Below are 16,568 nucleotides of genomic sequence, written 5' to 3' on the forward strand. Positions count from 1 at the left end.
CGGAGAAGCCAAGTTTGCCAGATGGCAAGCTCTTTTTGCAAACTTTGATTTTCAGGTAGAACATATCAAAGGAAAAGACAACAATCTCCCTGATTTTCTTAGCAGAGAATACATTGAATCAAGAGATCATGTCATGATGATCATCACTGAGTGGGAGCAGCACCAGAAACAAGAAGTCTTAAGGACTATCCCGGATGACCAAGACTGGGAGACTTATAAGAAAAATTGGAGACCCACTTGGCAGCTGAGAAACACAAAGGTCCTGGACGTCAACTTGCAGCCTCATACAGATATTCAACACTTTGTCCCAAAAAGAAAAGTGTACCCTAAAGGAGGCAAGTGGACATGATATGATATATGACAAAGCAAGACGAGATGTTGACATTGCACAGCGAGCATTGGAGAAAAATTTTCACGACATTGCCACTATTTGGTACCATGGTGGACCCAGCACAGGAATACATGAAAGGTATGTCTGCATATACAGAACAAGAGATCTTTGGAACGAACCGAGACATGTCAGAACACAACCTGCTGCCAGATGGCCAAGAAATGATCCCAGAATCATTTTTCCAGATATAGTGTACAATTTTGTAGACTACAAGCAGCTCTGGTGGGACTTCCTAAACGTTGATGATAAGGTAGGAACCCACTACACCAAATTAAAATTTAGCACCATGGGCCATTATCAAGGGTATCAACAATGTAAGTGGTTTAGAGACTGGTGGACTGATTATGGTGTAAGTAGGACCGCAATGGACCCAATATGGCATGAAAGATACTGTAAGACTCATTGTAATATATGTAATCAGCAAAATACAGAATGTATTCATCCCATTTATAACACTGTCAAAGAAATGACAGAAGGAGAATGGACGACCTACAGGTCATCTCCCTATAATAATTCCCTAGAAGAATATATGAGAGAACACATGGAGTGGCTTGTATTAACCAAAGTCCAGTATCAGATTGTACTAGGGAAACCGATGATAATCCGCAGGATCTCCACAAAAGCCTGGGACGAAATGTTATATAAAAGAGGTAGATTCCCTGAATTGATAGTATTTTGACTGTTCTCATGGGCTTTCCGTAAAAAGCATCCATATTGTAGACAATAAAGTGCCAGTCACAAGGGCTTAATTGTGGCCAGATTTCTCGTGGACTTTGCTGTACTAAAGTTTCCATTGTGTAAATAGTCTTTCCCGTGGGCTTTCAGAAAAGCATCCACTTTGTTTTGTCGATTTCATAATCTTCTCATGTGCTATGTACCGAGAAGAATATTTTCCGTAAGATTTACTTTTCCGAACAAGGATCTGCTGAACGGATTGATGCCCTGGCATTACCCGAAAGCAATAATTCCATCCACCTAGATCGAAATCTTTGTGCGGATGTTGCCCTGGCAGCACCGAAAGGCAATGATTCCGTCTTTTGGTCAGGTCATGGATGATCCACAGTGATGTTTGCCCCCCCTCTCTTCCTATATAAGGAGGGTAAGGCTTATTGCCAAGGCGTCCGCATTTTGAGTCAGTTAGAGTCTTGGTGTGTTCGAGTCGAGTCGAGTACCTCTCCTGCTCTGCATCTGCGAACTTTCAGTTCGATCTGCGTGCAACACAAGAAGAACCCAAGTCCTTAGGTGATTTGGGAGCCTGCGCATCAGTTTGCTCGGCACTGGTGAGAACCTAAAGTGGCCGAATCATTTAGAGAGTCGTCCAGTCTGTAAAAGTTGTGTTGTGTCATATTCTGAGGCAGAGCCTATCTATCGCCAGGTAGCCTTTGGTATTGCTTGTTCCTTGTGAACGACATAAAGCCCGATAAATGCGAAGATAGTCAATCTCTGTAAAGAATCTCTTTGTAATCAGTTCATCCATTCTGAAATAAAATGAGTACACCATTCTGCAACTGAATACTTTGTCTGCACTTTAATATTGTCTGCTGCGGTAGTAGTTGTCTTTGTGCTTTCATCAGAAGTTCGCAGGAAGTTCGCCAAAGGAACGAAGGGACGCCAAGGCCGTTGTTAGGCGAGGAAGCCGTTGTTGAAGCCGTGAGAGTGTGAAAGTTCTGAGTAGGTTCACCACTAGTTCACCACTGGTTCATCAGGAGTTGGCTATCAGAGTCAAACGAAGAGACGCAGCAAGTAGCAAGCTCGTGACAGGAGGATTAAATTGCAAAAGGCAAAAAGCATGGAAGTTGGTCCCATAGACTATATCTAGTCTGGTGGACGTTAAAATTTCATTTCATAAGTTTATGATTTTTATTGATGTGTAATTTTGATAATTTTTTTGTAGAATTTTGGAAATGATTTCGTTTATCTAAAAATTATATAAATGTTTGAAAACATTATTTATTAAATTTAAATGAGGGTAGAATTTTTATATTATGTCATCGCATATAAGATTGGTTTTTTTTATATTAGTGAGTCCGTACAAAAAAATTTCACACATTTGCAGAGTAGACTTTGGTTTTGAGTTTTTTTTAGGTTAATGATGTTTGTTGTGCCCCGCATTAGGGTTCCAAAACCCGAAGTAGTTGGGATGTGGTATTGGTTTATGTCTAGAGAGAATTAATGACTTGTCCTTTATGCACATATACAATTATTCATTGTGATGCATTTGTCTTAGGTTAAAGTGCCACATTGAAGTGCCAATGTTGAGACCACTGCCATGAATGTACATTCCATGCTTTGTTATTGACAGGTAGGGAGTAATGCAGGAACTTCGTCGATTAAAACCACTCTAAGATACCTCCATCCATGGAACCCCATGGTTAAGAGTCTAACATTCAAGACATCATAAAGTGTCAGGCACCCTCAATTGAACATCAAGGCTGGTTCTCTACACTTTACCATGGGAAATTCAGTCAATCTTATTACTCACCAATGACAAGTAAGCAGAACCAATTGTTTCTCTAGTGATTTGATTGTGAATGGGTGGGAGCCTCGCTCAATTATACATAATTTTTAATGAAGTCAAAACTATTTTCAGACGTCTTACCTGTTAATAAACCAAGATGTTTATAGATAATGATGATTTCTCTTAACTTGATAATTACTTGTGAATATTTGTTGGCTTCTTATTAATATTACGTTCTCTTAATAAAATAATTACCAAAACATAAAGATCACAAAGAGACAAAGAACACCAGAGATTAGGCTCCAAGCCATGGCAAAACCCCATAAGGGGGAAAACCCAAAAATCATTTTCTTATAGAATCAGATCAAAGTGAGATATGCAAGACCCAAGACCAAGAGCAACACTGCCACAAAGACCCCAAGTCAGTTGCTTTCCAAGTCACCTTCAACAAAGTCAAAGTCCACAAAGTCAACATTGGTTAAATCTCTGAAATTTTCAATCAAACCACATAATTTTTGGACCTGTAGTAGACGATTCAATTTCAGCCCTTTAGCACCTCATAAAAAATCACAAAAACATCGCATGTGTGAGCAAAATTAAGGCAGAAAAGTTCGATCTTCTCTCTCTTTTGACTTGTCTCTTTATCCTTTGACTTTCGTTGATTTTTCTTCTTTATTTGGCACATAAATCGATGTGTTGAGTTAGTGAGTGAATGAGGTCGAACTACCTTATATTTATAGTTGTCTAGGAGGTCAAATAGCTACCGGGCCAACTTGGTCTTGTGGATGACAATTTGACTTTTTTAACTCAAATAAAATAACTTTTATTTTTCTTACGAGAAGTCCAAATGGGACTGACTCAATTACATTTCTTTGACTCATAATGAATTTTCTTTTGACCCAATTGACCCTATAAGCATGAAGAACATGTTTTGACTAAAAATAAAATAATAATAATAATTGTAATAAATGAATATAATAAGTAAATCAATGATACATTTGTATTACATTATGAAGACTGACACTAGTTACATTTTCAACTCTCCCTCTTAACTAGGGAGGTATTCATGATGACACAAGAGGATACTCTCAAATTGAAATATTCTCATGAGGGTTTGGATTGATAAGCATCATCATAACTAGCATTGTTAAAAATAGTAAGGCCTTGACTAACAAGCTCTATCTCTCCACTAAATCATAGCACAATGTTGGGAGGCATAAATTTGGACATCGTCGCTTCTCTAGGCACATACCCATCTGGTTGTTCACCAAGTATGTCCTCGTAGGACTATTCTTATCTTGGATACCCATCCTCAAAGAATATCAATCCTCGAGACTATTCTTATCTTGGATACAAATCCTCAAAAAATAGTATCTCATATGTTTATCCAATCCACCATTCTCCTTACGAGTGCCTTCACAGGGCTTACAGTTTTGTTAGTCTTGGCCATAGTGCATGACACATTGAGAATACAGTGTCCACCTTCACTCCCTCTCAACCAGGGAGGAGATATCCACAAGCTCGAGCTTGTCTCTCAAATACTCAAGCTTCATGTTAGGAAGAGACTTTATCAATATATTTGTTGTTTGTTCGACATGGGAGATGTATTGTAGCTTCACGACCCCATCTTGCACCAAGCTTCGAATGTAATGATAATCCATATTAATGTGCTTTGTCCTTGCATGGAAAACTGGGTCCTTTGTCAACCTTATGTAGTTCTGGTTGTCACAACAAATGATGGTGGAGTCCAATGGTCCTTCATACAAACCTGCAAGCAACTTCCATAGCCAAATTGCTTCTCGACCAACTTCATTGGCTGCTATATATTCAACTTCAGCACCACTCAATGCAATTGAGTCTTGTTTTCTACTCATCCAAGAAACCATAGAGGATCCCAAATAAAAAAAAATGCACCTATAGTACTTTTTTCATCTACATCACTGTCTGCCCAATTTGAATTTGTGTAGCCCAATAACTGAATCTTATTTCCTGCAATGTATTTCAAACAATGATGTATAGTCCCATGAAGATATCTCAAAATGTGTTTGGTTGCTATCCAATGATCATGCCTTGGCTCCATCTAAAATTGGCTAAGAGTGTTTACTACAAAACATATATATGGTCAGGTGTTCACAAGGTACATCAAAGAGCCATTCAACTATCGGTAGGATGTTGGATAAACAAAACTTAAATCTAAATTCCTTAACTTCTTCAAATTTATGATCATAGGTTTTTACTATCCATCATACCAAATTTCTGCAAATTTTTTATCACATATTTTCCTTGACCAAGATAAATCTCACCAAGTTTCTACCACACTTCGAGTCCCAAGTAATAGTGCATTAGTCCAAGAACTTTCATTTGAAATTCAGTTATTAGTTCCTTCTTGCATTCACGAATACAATGCTCCACACATGTTATTAGTAAATCACCCACATAAAGTACTATGATCATGGGTTCATTAAATACCACCTTGATGTAGAGATTCGGATCTACGGAACTTTTGACAAAACCAAGTCTTAGTATATAAGCATCAATTCTGGAATACCATGCTCTAGGGTCTTGTTTCAAACCATATATAGCCTTCTTTAACCTGCAAACATGTGTTTCCTTGCCATGCACTTTGACTCCTTGGGATTGTTAAATGTAAACTTCGTCATCAATTGTCCCATTCAGAAAGGTTGTTTTTACGTTCATTTGATGAATGTTCCAACCCATAGTAGTTGCAATAGAGATAAAGGATCTAATGGTTGTGTATCTCGTCGTTGGAGCAAAAGTTTCTTCATAATTAATTCCTTCTTGTTGAGAGAATCCTCTTGCTACAAATCTAGCCTTATATTTGTCAATACTTCCATCTACTACATGCTTGATTTTGTACACCCGCTTGGAAGTCACAATTAATTTGTCTTTTGGTCTAGGAACAATTTCCCAAACATCATTCTTCATTATTGATTGATATTCTTCTAATATTGCATTTTTTCATACTTGGTATTCAACTGCTTTTAGGTAAGAGGTAGGTTATGCTTCAATGATTTTGGTCATGTATGTTGCATAGCCTGAAGATCTCTTGGGTTTCTTGCTTTCTCTGGATGTCCCTTTTGCTATTTCATGTCATTCGGCTTCTTATAGAGTTGATCTTAACCAAGCTGGTATTTTTCGAGTTTTTGGAATGATGACGAGTTGTATTGGTTCACTTGGTCATTTTGGTTCTTCATCATGATTAGATATAGGTTCTAGAGGATCGTCTTCCCTTCGACTTTCTTCAGATAATTTCTTCTTCTTCATAAGAGTCAATGGGGATATCCATGCACTTCTTGTATGCAATGATCTCATTGAATGTAACATCTTTGCTTACTTCAATACGGCTGTTTTTCCTTGATGTAGACTCTATATGCTTTGGATGAGGTGCTATATCCAACAAAGATACCTTTCATACCTATTGGGTCCAACTTCTTCCTTTTGTCCTTGGGAATGTGAATGTAAATAAGACATCCAAAAATTATGAGGTGATCAACATTCAACTTCTTTCTTGTAAATGCTTCTTTCGGGGTCATGTCATCAAGAATTTTGTGAGGACTTATATTTTGTATGTAGACTGCTGTCACAGAAGCTTCTCCCCATAAGAATTTGGGAAGGTCTTGGTCATGTAGCATGGCTCTTACACATTCTTCAATGGATCGGTTCTTCCTTTCAGCCACACCATTCTGTTGAGGATTGTAGGGAACTATTAGCTCCCTCTTAATTCTTGCTTCTTTGCAAAAGGCCACAAGTTCTTTAGAAGTATATTCTCCACCATTATCTAATCTTAGGGTTTTGATCTTCTTTTGTCATATTTTCCACTTCTTCCTTGAACTCTTGGAACTTCTCGAATACTTCATCTTTAGACTTTAAGAGGTATATCCAAATCTTTCTGGAATGATCATCAATAAATGTTACATAGTATTGATGACCACCAAGTGACTTCTCTAACATGGGTCCACAAACATCGGAGTGTATTAGGTCCAAGATTTCCTTGGATCTTGTGTCACTACTAGTGAATGGTTTCTTCACATTCTTACCAAGGGAACATCCCTTACAAACTCCTTCATGCTCTTCTTTTAATTGGGGTATACCAGTAACCATTTGATTCAATGATGGCAATATCTTGTAATGGAGATGACCATACCTTTTATGCCATAATTCACAAGGATTGATGTCTAAATGTACTAGAGCTTGAGGAGGAGTTAGAAGTTTATACAACCTCCCCTCACGAATCCCAATAGTCCTTGCATTTTCTATACTAGATCCCTTTGCCCAAACAATAACTTTGTCATCAACAAATGCTACCCTATCTCCTTTATCTTCTAAGCAAGAAATAGAAAGAAAACTCTTTTTCAAACCTGAAACATAGAGGATGTTGTTGAGAGGAATGTTTCCATCGGATTCCAACTCTAAGGAGGTATTTGACCAAGTAGTTATTCTTGTCTCCAAGTTCAACTATGTGAGAAGAGTTTCCTTTTGATAAAGTGTTGAGTTGACCACATTCCCCTGTCATATGTCTTGAAGCTCCACTATTGATTACCCATGTATTATCATCTTCAAATGAACCTATAAGAGCGGAATAGAAACTTCCATCCTTGACTTCTTTAGATAGCTTGGAGATGAACTTGATGTTCCATCCTTTAATGGATTCAAAGAGACTCCTAAGAGTCTTGAGACTTTCCTTCATGTATCTTGCCATTGGAGAGGGAGAGAGATGATAGCTGCTACAAGAATGTCTTCAAACAAGAGTGCCAACAAGATGTGATCTTCAAGCTTCCTTCCTTCACCTTAGCTTTGATACCATGTTGAGAAACAAATATGCTTATAGATAATGATGATTTCTCTTAACTTGATAATTGCTTGTGAATGTTTTTTGGCTACTTATTAATATTATTTTCTCTTCATCAAGAAATTACCAAAACATAAAGATCACAAAGAGACAAAGAACACCAAAAAACAGACTTCAAGCCAGGGAACCCCACAAGTGTAGGTGATTTCTCTTACTTTGATAATTGCTTGTGATGTATTTTTACTTTACTTGATTAACTTCTTATTTCCTTTATTATTATTAGAGTTCTCTATCATCAAACAACTACCAAATCATAAAGAACAAGGAGACAACATGAAACAAGATGTAGGCGATCAGCCAGGGCCAAAACCTCTCCAACTCAGAGGAAAACCCACTAGAATTCTTCTCTTCTTATAGAACTTCAATTGACGAATTCCAAGACCTATGACCCTTGACCAAGACCCTCCAATACCAATTCAACTTTCATTCTTGATGAAATTTCCTTACACAACTTCCAACAACAAACATCGACCTTCTAACAAATTTTCCAACAACTTCGACCCCAACAACAATTTCTGCAACTTCGACCTAGCAGCTTCAACAACTTCAACCTACCAGCTTCACAACTCCGACAACCTAGTAGCTTCACAACTTCGACCTAGAAGCAACTTCACAGCTTCGACCTTGTAACGTCACAACTTCGAACTTGCAGCTTCATAACTTTAGCCTTGCAGTGTCATAACTTCAACCTCGCAGCTTCACAGCTTCGATGCGACTTCAGAATTTTGTCTAGCCCGGTAACTATAGAAACCCTAACAAAAGAGAGAGAGAGAGAGATAGAGGTCCAAAACTTCGATTCTTCTTCTTCGTTGTCTTTTTCTAGCTTCTTCCTTGAGGAGATCGAACTTGGTTGAGAGCGTGTCCAAATGAGGTCAAGTTCCTTCTTATATATAGCCTTTTGAGGGGTACGAATTGCTATCTTGAGGCTGACTTGTCCTTTCATGTAGGATGGCTTGACCTTTGTGCCATGACGAGGTCTTGGAAGGTCTTTTGACTCTTCTTTTTTTTACTCAATAATTTTTTCTTTACAATATGTAACATGCCCAAATGGGTCTTCAATACATGCCAATGACTTAATTGACTTTATGACAAACCTAGAAGCACTCAATGGGTACTTGACTTAAAAATAAATTTCCCTTGAGCATGAAATCCATGTCTCAAGAGCAACAATAATAAATTTATTTTTCTCTTTTCAAATATATAAAATCATGATTACATTTGTCATTATGAAGACCGAACCTAGTTACATATTTCAACACAGTATACCTTGAAAATGCACGATCCATTTTGCACTTTCATGGGCCTTTCTTATCTCACTAGCACAAAGGAAGGGTTGTATTGCTCCAACGTGAAGATGTCAGGGTTGAGGTGAAACCCTCCCTAATACCTTATGTAACATTGGATAATTGAAGGAGTTCGATGATTTAATTTTCTGGTTATGGTTGTTCATTCCATGTTTGAGGGTTGTTTTAACTAAGGAAGAAGATTATCTGTGGTATTTTATCACTCTCTTGGGATGAAATAAAATGTGAAGATATGATGTATTGTTGGTTGTTCGTTCTATACAATGACTGTCCTATACTTTGTCTATTTCATCTTGGATTTCATATTGTGGCTATTTCTTTAATTGTTCATACAATTGCACGTTATTACTTGGCTGTAATTTCACAGTTGTAATCATGCATCTTGTACAAGGGCTCTCACTTGTCCCTGCATAACCTGAAAAAATATGTTTTCAACTAATTATGACATAATTATGTCTTCCCCATTATATTCAAACCCTGTTGTTCCTAGATTAGAGGCACTGGTATTGGAAAGTTCCATTGCCCTTTTATTTCTAAAGGATATCATAAACAATCTTTTATAGGGTTTCCCTCCCTTGTGCTGGAAAATAACCTGATTAAAGTGGGAGGAAGAGTTGTGGTGGTGGCAGTGTGCAACCTTCCTAAGTGCCTCTAATGTTGTCTTTCTTTGAGTGAAGGTCTGAGATAACAATAACCATCAGATCCAAGGTCTAATCCTAGTAATCAAATTGAGTCAAAATTCAAGGTGTCATTATATATTCATCACTCATTAAACAATAGAGTTTAACATAATCACATGAAGAAAAAAATATTTCAAATGGTATTGATCAATATGAATTGCAATGCTATTGGCAAAAAAGATATCAATAATAGCGTGACACAATGTTAATAGTGTGTTGAGGTCTAAAATTTCAAGTGAAAATTTTGATTCGGTTGTTGATAGTAGTCATTCGTTTGTTTATAGTAGTGATAGGAGATCATAGTAGTCATTAGTTTGTTTATAGTAGTCATAGGAGATCGGTGTTGACTGTTTTCTCTAGATACTTTAGAACACTTGTTGATCTCTATACTTTTTTAAAATTCAATGAATAATAAGAACAATAAAAAATAAAAAAAAGTAAGAGGAAATGACTTAGAACAAAGATCAATTAGTTTGTAAATTTGAAATAAATACTAGTAAGCTTCAATCAATTTGGACAAAGATCCACCATTATGAGAAATTGAAAACAAAATTGTGATAATTACACTGATTACACAGTGCAAAAACTGAAATAAATAACCTGAATACACTGTGAAATATTATGTGATGGAGATATTTTGTGAATAGTTTGAATGTTAAAAATGCAACTTCAGCAAGGGTTGAACTTATTTTATATTTTTTTGCAATGGATTTGTTTGGTAGTAAGGATTGACATGGATACAATCTCTCAATTTTAAATGTGTGATCTGGATTGATTTGGATGTGATCCAATGACTGAAAAATTGTTATGGTTGATCCATGTGCTTTGATTTGTTTTAATGAGAAATTTAATGGGTTGAGTGTCATTTATTGAATTTAATGGGTTGGGTATCATTTATTGAACACAATGGGTTGAATTGTTGAATAACACAACAGTTATAGCTCACATACATCAACTATTTATGTGTAGGTATGAATGTGCATTTGAGATACATAACTTCATTCAGTTCAGTGGGGGTTGAAGTGATGGGCACTTTGTACTTTTGGAATAGACCATTTTGTAAGGATTTATAGTTTTATTTGTTTTATAGTTGGGACAAGATGTTTTGTACTCTTGGTAATTAAAAAACTATTTATGGACCGTTGTGGGCCCACTATGTATTTTGGGAAATTTTAGCCATAAATTAAAAGATATTTGCACTTAATGTTATATATTTTTGTTTAAATATTGGTTGCACATCTCTTAACTTCACAATTCACGTTAACTACAGATGCAGATGTCATAAATTCTTGTATCTTGAATTTCCATAAGTGATGAAGGCACCACCTAAACACGCATATAGATCAATCAGCTGATTTACCTAAAGAGTTCCTCAGTGCCCATCTGCAGATTGGTCGACTAATCCACAAGAGTTCAATCCAAATTACATTCTTAATAATACAGGTCTTGTCTTGAGAATTGACAAAAGGGTTCAAGGGTGTTTTCCAACCAAATAGCCAGTGAGTTTTCAATGACGATCCAAAATTATGGCTGCTTCCTACCAATTAAAATTGATAATTTCCAAAGCAAAGCTGAGACATCCAAACAGTTAGCTTTACAAAGAAGGTAAATCCAATGCTTCGTGCTTGGACATCCATTGGAAATGCATGATACCTCAGGTTGATTTGGAATAAATCCTTAATGACAAGACAGAAGTGAATTTGCCTTGAAGCTATAATACTGCATGCATGATTTAACTCCACACTTAGTAGGTAATCCATCTAGAGCATCATGCATGTCTCTTACCAGTCTTACCAGTCTACCTGTCCCTGGTCCAAAGGAGAATGTTACTGTGACTCCTATGTCGTTAAAATTTTGCGGCAAGACATTAGATAACCGTAACAACACAGCTATCAAAATATTATGGCAGCGAATTCTGCAATAGCTCTGAATAAACTTTGGGGCAATGGTACAAAACTTAAAAAGTTGAAAACACATTATTGCCAACTTGCTCCCAGTCTCCATTCGGATCAGAGACAACCCTATCAAACTTTTTTGTTCTGGTCTGTCAAATGGTGTATATTGATAATTTTGGGAGACGCAAGCCAACCATCTCACTTGATGTTTTTCATGCAGCTCCACCAAATACCATAGGAGAGGAAGTCAAGAACAAGTGACCTTAGGAGTGTGCTCGATTTCAGCATGTGTAAGATAAGGAAAAGAAGCATATGCATTCATTGGCCTCTAAGAAATTTTTCCAGCATTGGTGTCAAAAGACTAATTAAGGCCATGAAAATACTTTGAAGCTTTCAATAACCACTACCTAAATGGCAGTCAATACCCTACAAGATTTGTGTACACAATTGATTCAAAATCTCAGATCTTCATTGCACAGATCCATGGGGAAAATCAAAGAAAATCATTCAAGACAAGCATCACAAGCTACCATTGCCTGCATACTCTTATTATAAGCAATAAGATAAATTTGGAATGCTAAGCAGCACATATTATTTTCTTACTAACCAGGAGTGAACTTAGCATACACAATTTATTCAAAATCTCAGATCTTCATTGCACAGATCCATGGGCAAAATCAAAGAAAAACATTCAAGACAAGCATCACAAGCTACCATTGCCTGTATACTCTTATTATAAGCAAAAAGATAAATTTGGAATGCTAAGCAGGACATATTATTTTCTTACTAAACAAGAGTGAACTTAGCAGGGGGGAGAACCTGACTGATTATTGAGGTTTTATAGGGATTTTACAAGTCTCGGGCTCAATTTTACAAGCTTATTTGTGTTAGTCTAGCTGCTCACAGAAAATGTAGCTAGAGTCAAAATTTAGCAGACAGAAAATGTAGCTAGGGTCAAAATGGCTGAAAGTTCCAAGGAAATCAAAGTATTTCGAAAAATCAGTACAATTCTCAGTAAACAATTTTTTTTCCTTGGTGGCGCATGCAAGATATAAAATTTCACCCTATCCTGGTTGCCGTTTTCACTTAGAAAAAAGAATCAAGCAATTCAAATTTCTCTTAAAAGGTGAAACTAAGACAGGATGGAACAATGGAATGGGAAAAAGTTGATATTTTGGGTTTTCATCACAACCGCAATGACAAGTCTAGCTTCTGCTCATCTGATGGGAAAACCAATCTAGGTTCAAAAACATGGGTATCTCCTTTTCGAGCCCTTTTCCAAGAAGACCCTGTTCCTCGGCAATCAAACATTTCAGAGACATCAGCAGGAAAGCAACTTCCAACATTGAATTGATTTGCAACAAGAGGGCAAACCCCTCCTTGAAGAGTTGCAGAGAGAGCTCTTATACGGAGAGACCTATTCAGAATGCTTGAAATTGGAGTAAAATCAGAGGAGGGAACAGGTGGTGAGGGTGCCAGTCTACAAAACCTCTGCTGAATGTTCATATGAGATTTCTGAGCTCTTCTCGCAGCAGTTCTCTCGTTCTTGTGAGCATTCTGGTGTCCTCCCAATGCCTGAGAACTGTAGAACTTTCTAGAACAAAATAAGCACAGGTAAATGCGAGCTTCCGAAGATCCACCCTGCACAGAGCCTGTGGTTTCACCAACTGTTTCCGAGACCTCCCCCAGACCTTCCTTCTGCCCATTATCCTCATCGTCCTTCGTTTTAATATAATCTCCCAACCGAGGCCCATTATAGCAATTCCTGATCCCCAGACTCAAATCCAGTGCAATCTCAGACTCGTTATTATCATCATTACTGTTCACCCCAGCTGCAGAAACTCGTGAATTCTGAGAATCTGTAGACGCAGAAAGAACTTGGCTCAATTGTGAAGACTTCTCACCTGTCTTCATCACTGATTCCAAGCTTATGAAGCTCCTCTTAATGCTCATAACCATTCCAGGATAACTAAAACAACAAGAACCAAAGAGATCAGACAGAAAATCTTCAATGCAGCAGCACAACAAAACAAAACGCAGATTATTAAATAGAGAGAAAAATTCAATAGCCCTAAAATAGTCAGTAGTCCAACGTACAAGTAACTATTTTAGGACTACACTGACAAGTTCAGAGACCATCCTACACAACAAGCCATGCCCAAGAATCATGTTCATAAACAACAACAAAGAACATCCCACCATTCTTCCACTCAAACAATCTTCATTACAGCCATATGCATGAACGGTAAGCAAATGTGCAATAATGCCTGAACAAACCATCATAAACACCATTCCCAGGATCACCATGCACAACGAGGATATAGGGGTATGCATAGAGACAAGGGATGTAAATACTGACATGAGATTCGTGCACAATCAATCTGGGTCTTTTGAGGCATCCATCACGATCGTCCTGTATTGATTTTGGCGAACACTTGGCACACAGGCTTTTGTGCGGTCATTTTTTTTGGGAACAAGACATCCGAAAATGATGGGTTTGCTCGTTCTACGAATTAATTTCCCCCAATGTTTTCCGGCACCCATCACGTTTGTTGGATAGTAATCCTGTTCAACACTTGGCGTGCAGTCTGCAAGCCGGTGCCAAGAAAGCCCGCGATATATGGCGCTACGCCATGCCACACTCGCCCACTTATGGCAACATTAATACAGAAACTTCTTCTGGGTTGCATTACAATCATCAATTTGAGAACCTATTTGGGCCTTTGTCTCAGTCATCCGGCTGATTGGTTTCTGATTCAATCCAGATTATTTACAAAGCACATAAATTTTATAAAGTTCCCAAATCTAATTATATGTCTGGAAATTATCATAAATATTCAATGGTTCCTTCTTCTGTATCACATCTTCGCCTGGTTGCTTCTCATACTCATGAAAACGGTTTGATTTCTATACATGTCTACAGTCCTACACGCCATGAAATTTAACTCTCTGCAACTAAACCAACTGAGATATGCAGGTTGATTTATCTAGTTTTTCTTTGATAAACAAACTCAAAATGTAAGAATTGCACAAATGCTTACTGATCTTTAGCCACGTTGGATTAGATTTTCCCATGCTGTTCATTATGTCACCAAAAACAGTTAAAGTAAGAATTGCGCAAATGCTTACTGAATTTTTGTATTTTTGTATTTCCGAGTGATTTGAAGGTGAAATTTAAAAATTAAGGGGTTAGAGTATTCTAATTATGAAAGGTTTATCAAAACATTTATTATAAGAAAGATCATTTAAATGTAAATTAATCTTAACCTAAATTCAATGGAATATAAAATAATACAAATAACTTAATATAATGTAATCTAATTTTAGATTTTACATTATATATTTTGTATTTTATCTAAATTACAATATAAAATAAAAAAATCTATATGATATATTTTGCATTTATATTTATGTAAATTACATTGAAATATTTTTTATTTTTTACATTATATATTTGTATTTTATGTAAATTACAATATGAAATAAAAAAATCTATATGATATATTTTGCATTTATATTTATGTAAATTACATTGAAATATTTTTTATTTTTTTTACATTTATATGTGGTAGGTTTGAAAGGACTTATGACCATCTTTTCTCTAATATTGTTATTTAGCAAGTTTTGTTAAGTAAATATATTTTTACACAATTTTGGCATTTTGAGATACTTGACTTAGGAAAAGTGGGTTAAAAGGACCCCACATGACTTTTTGGGGAAAGAAGGCTCCCAAACATTAGAAGAGAATATAAATTAAAGAGTAAGTGGGATGTGGGGGCCACTCGAAAGGGAATTCACACCCCTTAGGAGAATTCAAACTTGTGGGAAGAGAGAAAGGCAAGAATTCAACTTGAGGGACCCACATGGAGGAGGAAAGGGAGCAATAAAGATAAATAAAGGTGGAGGGCCTCTTTTTGGGACTTTTTTCCAATTTGAGAATCAAACCCCTTGTATGCTTGAGCTGTTGAGCCAAGTATACATCGTGCTATTCAACACAAGAGATTTCCGGGAGAGAATCTCACCTTTATCATCAGTGTACTTCGAGTGCCACTCTAGGGGAGATCATTGCTACATCTCAAGGATGTTCTGGGAGGATTTACAGGTATATTTGGCCATCATTTGGAGCAACTTGGGCGCAAAAGAAGGGATACACATCCCTTGGAAAACTAGTTGTAGAGCACCCTTGATTCCGGGCTTTCTGGGAGGAGTTGGTCTTGATATTTGCTAGAGATTTGGGGTATTTTGTAGGGCTGAAGTGTTGGGAGTTTTGTAGTAGTACTCCTGGTGTTTTTGGTTGTGTGCAGGGGGCCTCTGGCTGGGCTCGCGTTTGGTGTGGAGTTGTGGAGTTGGGGAGAGATACTTGCCGAGAATTTTGGAGGTATTTCCGGGATATTTGCAAAGGAGTTTTTTGAGGGATCTCCGAAGGGAGTTTGGTTGGTAGCAACAGTTTACTCCCAGTTGTATGTGCATCAGTTTAGGGAAGGGAGTGCACATCTTGTAGGGCTTCTTGGGCCTGTTAGCCACCATTTTGTGGGTGATATCCCTAGATTTTTTTTCTCCAAGATGGTCCTCAACCGGCAGACAGTAGCCCGTTGCGACCACCAACTAGCTCGTTGTGCCATTTCTCTGCCACCTAAGCTAGCCATGTGGTCCCTCAACTACCTGCCATGATCATATGTTTGAACGTGGGTCTCCCGAACCTGAAGGTACACCTTGTAATTTGGTAATTAAGTATTGTAGTTTGCTTATCATGGATACTTCTAAGCATGGATTAATGGGGGGGTTCAGCAGAAAGAGTGGGCTAGGTCTGTGCTCTTGTCCCCTAGTCTTTTGGATATTAACCTTGAACCCTAGTCCCATGGAATCTCTTTTACTGACCTTTGGGCTTTAGAGATGGTACTACATGGGAAACCCTGATTTTGGTTACATGGTCCCGCTCCCTCATCCAAATATATTACTACCCTTCCACT

General features: G+C 37.3%; 1 protein-coding gene and 1 long non-coding RNA gene across 2 annotated transcripts in view; one reads left to right on the top strand and one right to left on the bottom strand.

Annotated features, from left to right (window-relative positions):
• LOC149230674 (uncharacterized) overlaps positions 1-10,914 on the top strand; it is a 285,560-nt gene extending 274,646 nt beyond the window's left edge. The window contains exon 4 of the long non-coding RNA XR_016247392.1: positions 10,673-10,914. This is a non-coding gene — a long non-coding RNA (uncharacterized LOC149230674). The remainder of the gene's footprint in view (positions 1-10,672) is intronic.
• A 1,390-nt stretch (positions 10,915-12,304) lies between these two features.
• On the bottom strand, positions 12,305-14,732 carry LOC149230676 (uncharacterized). Its single transcript, XM_089376123.1, has 2 exons — positions 13,958-14,732; positions 12,305-13,567 (listed from the first exon to the last, which is right to left on the bottom strand). The coding sequence occupies exon 2, from the start codon at positions 13,555-13,557 to the stop codon at positions 12,784-12,786; it is 774 nt and encodes a 257-aa protein (XP_089232249.1). The 5' UTR covers positions 13,558-13,567; positions 13,958-14,732; the 3' UTR covers positions 12,305-12,783.
• Positions 14,733-16,568: the final 1,836 nt, after the last annotated feature.

Source organism: Pinus tabuliformis, chromosome J (assembly GCF_031772625.1).
Source record: "Pinus tabuliformis cultivar Carrire ecotype Pingquan chromosome J, CPIR1, whole genome shotgun sequence".
NCBI lineage: Eukaryota > Viridiplantae > Streptophyta > Pinopsida > Pinales > Pinaceae > Pinus > Pinus tabuliformis.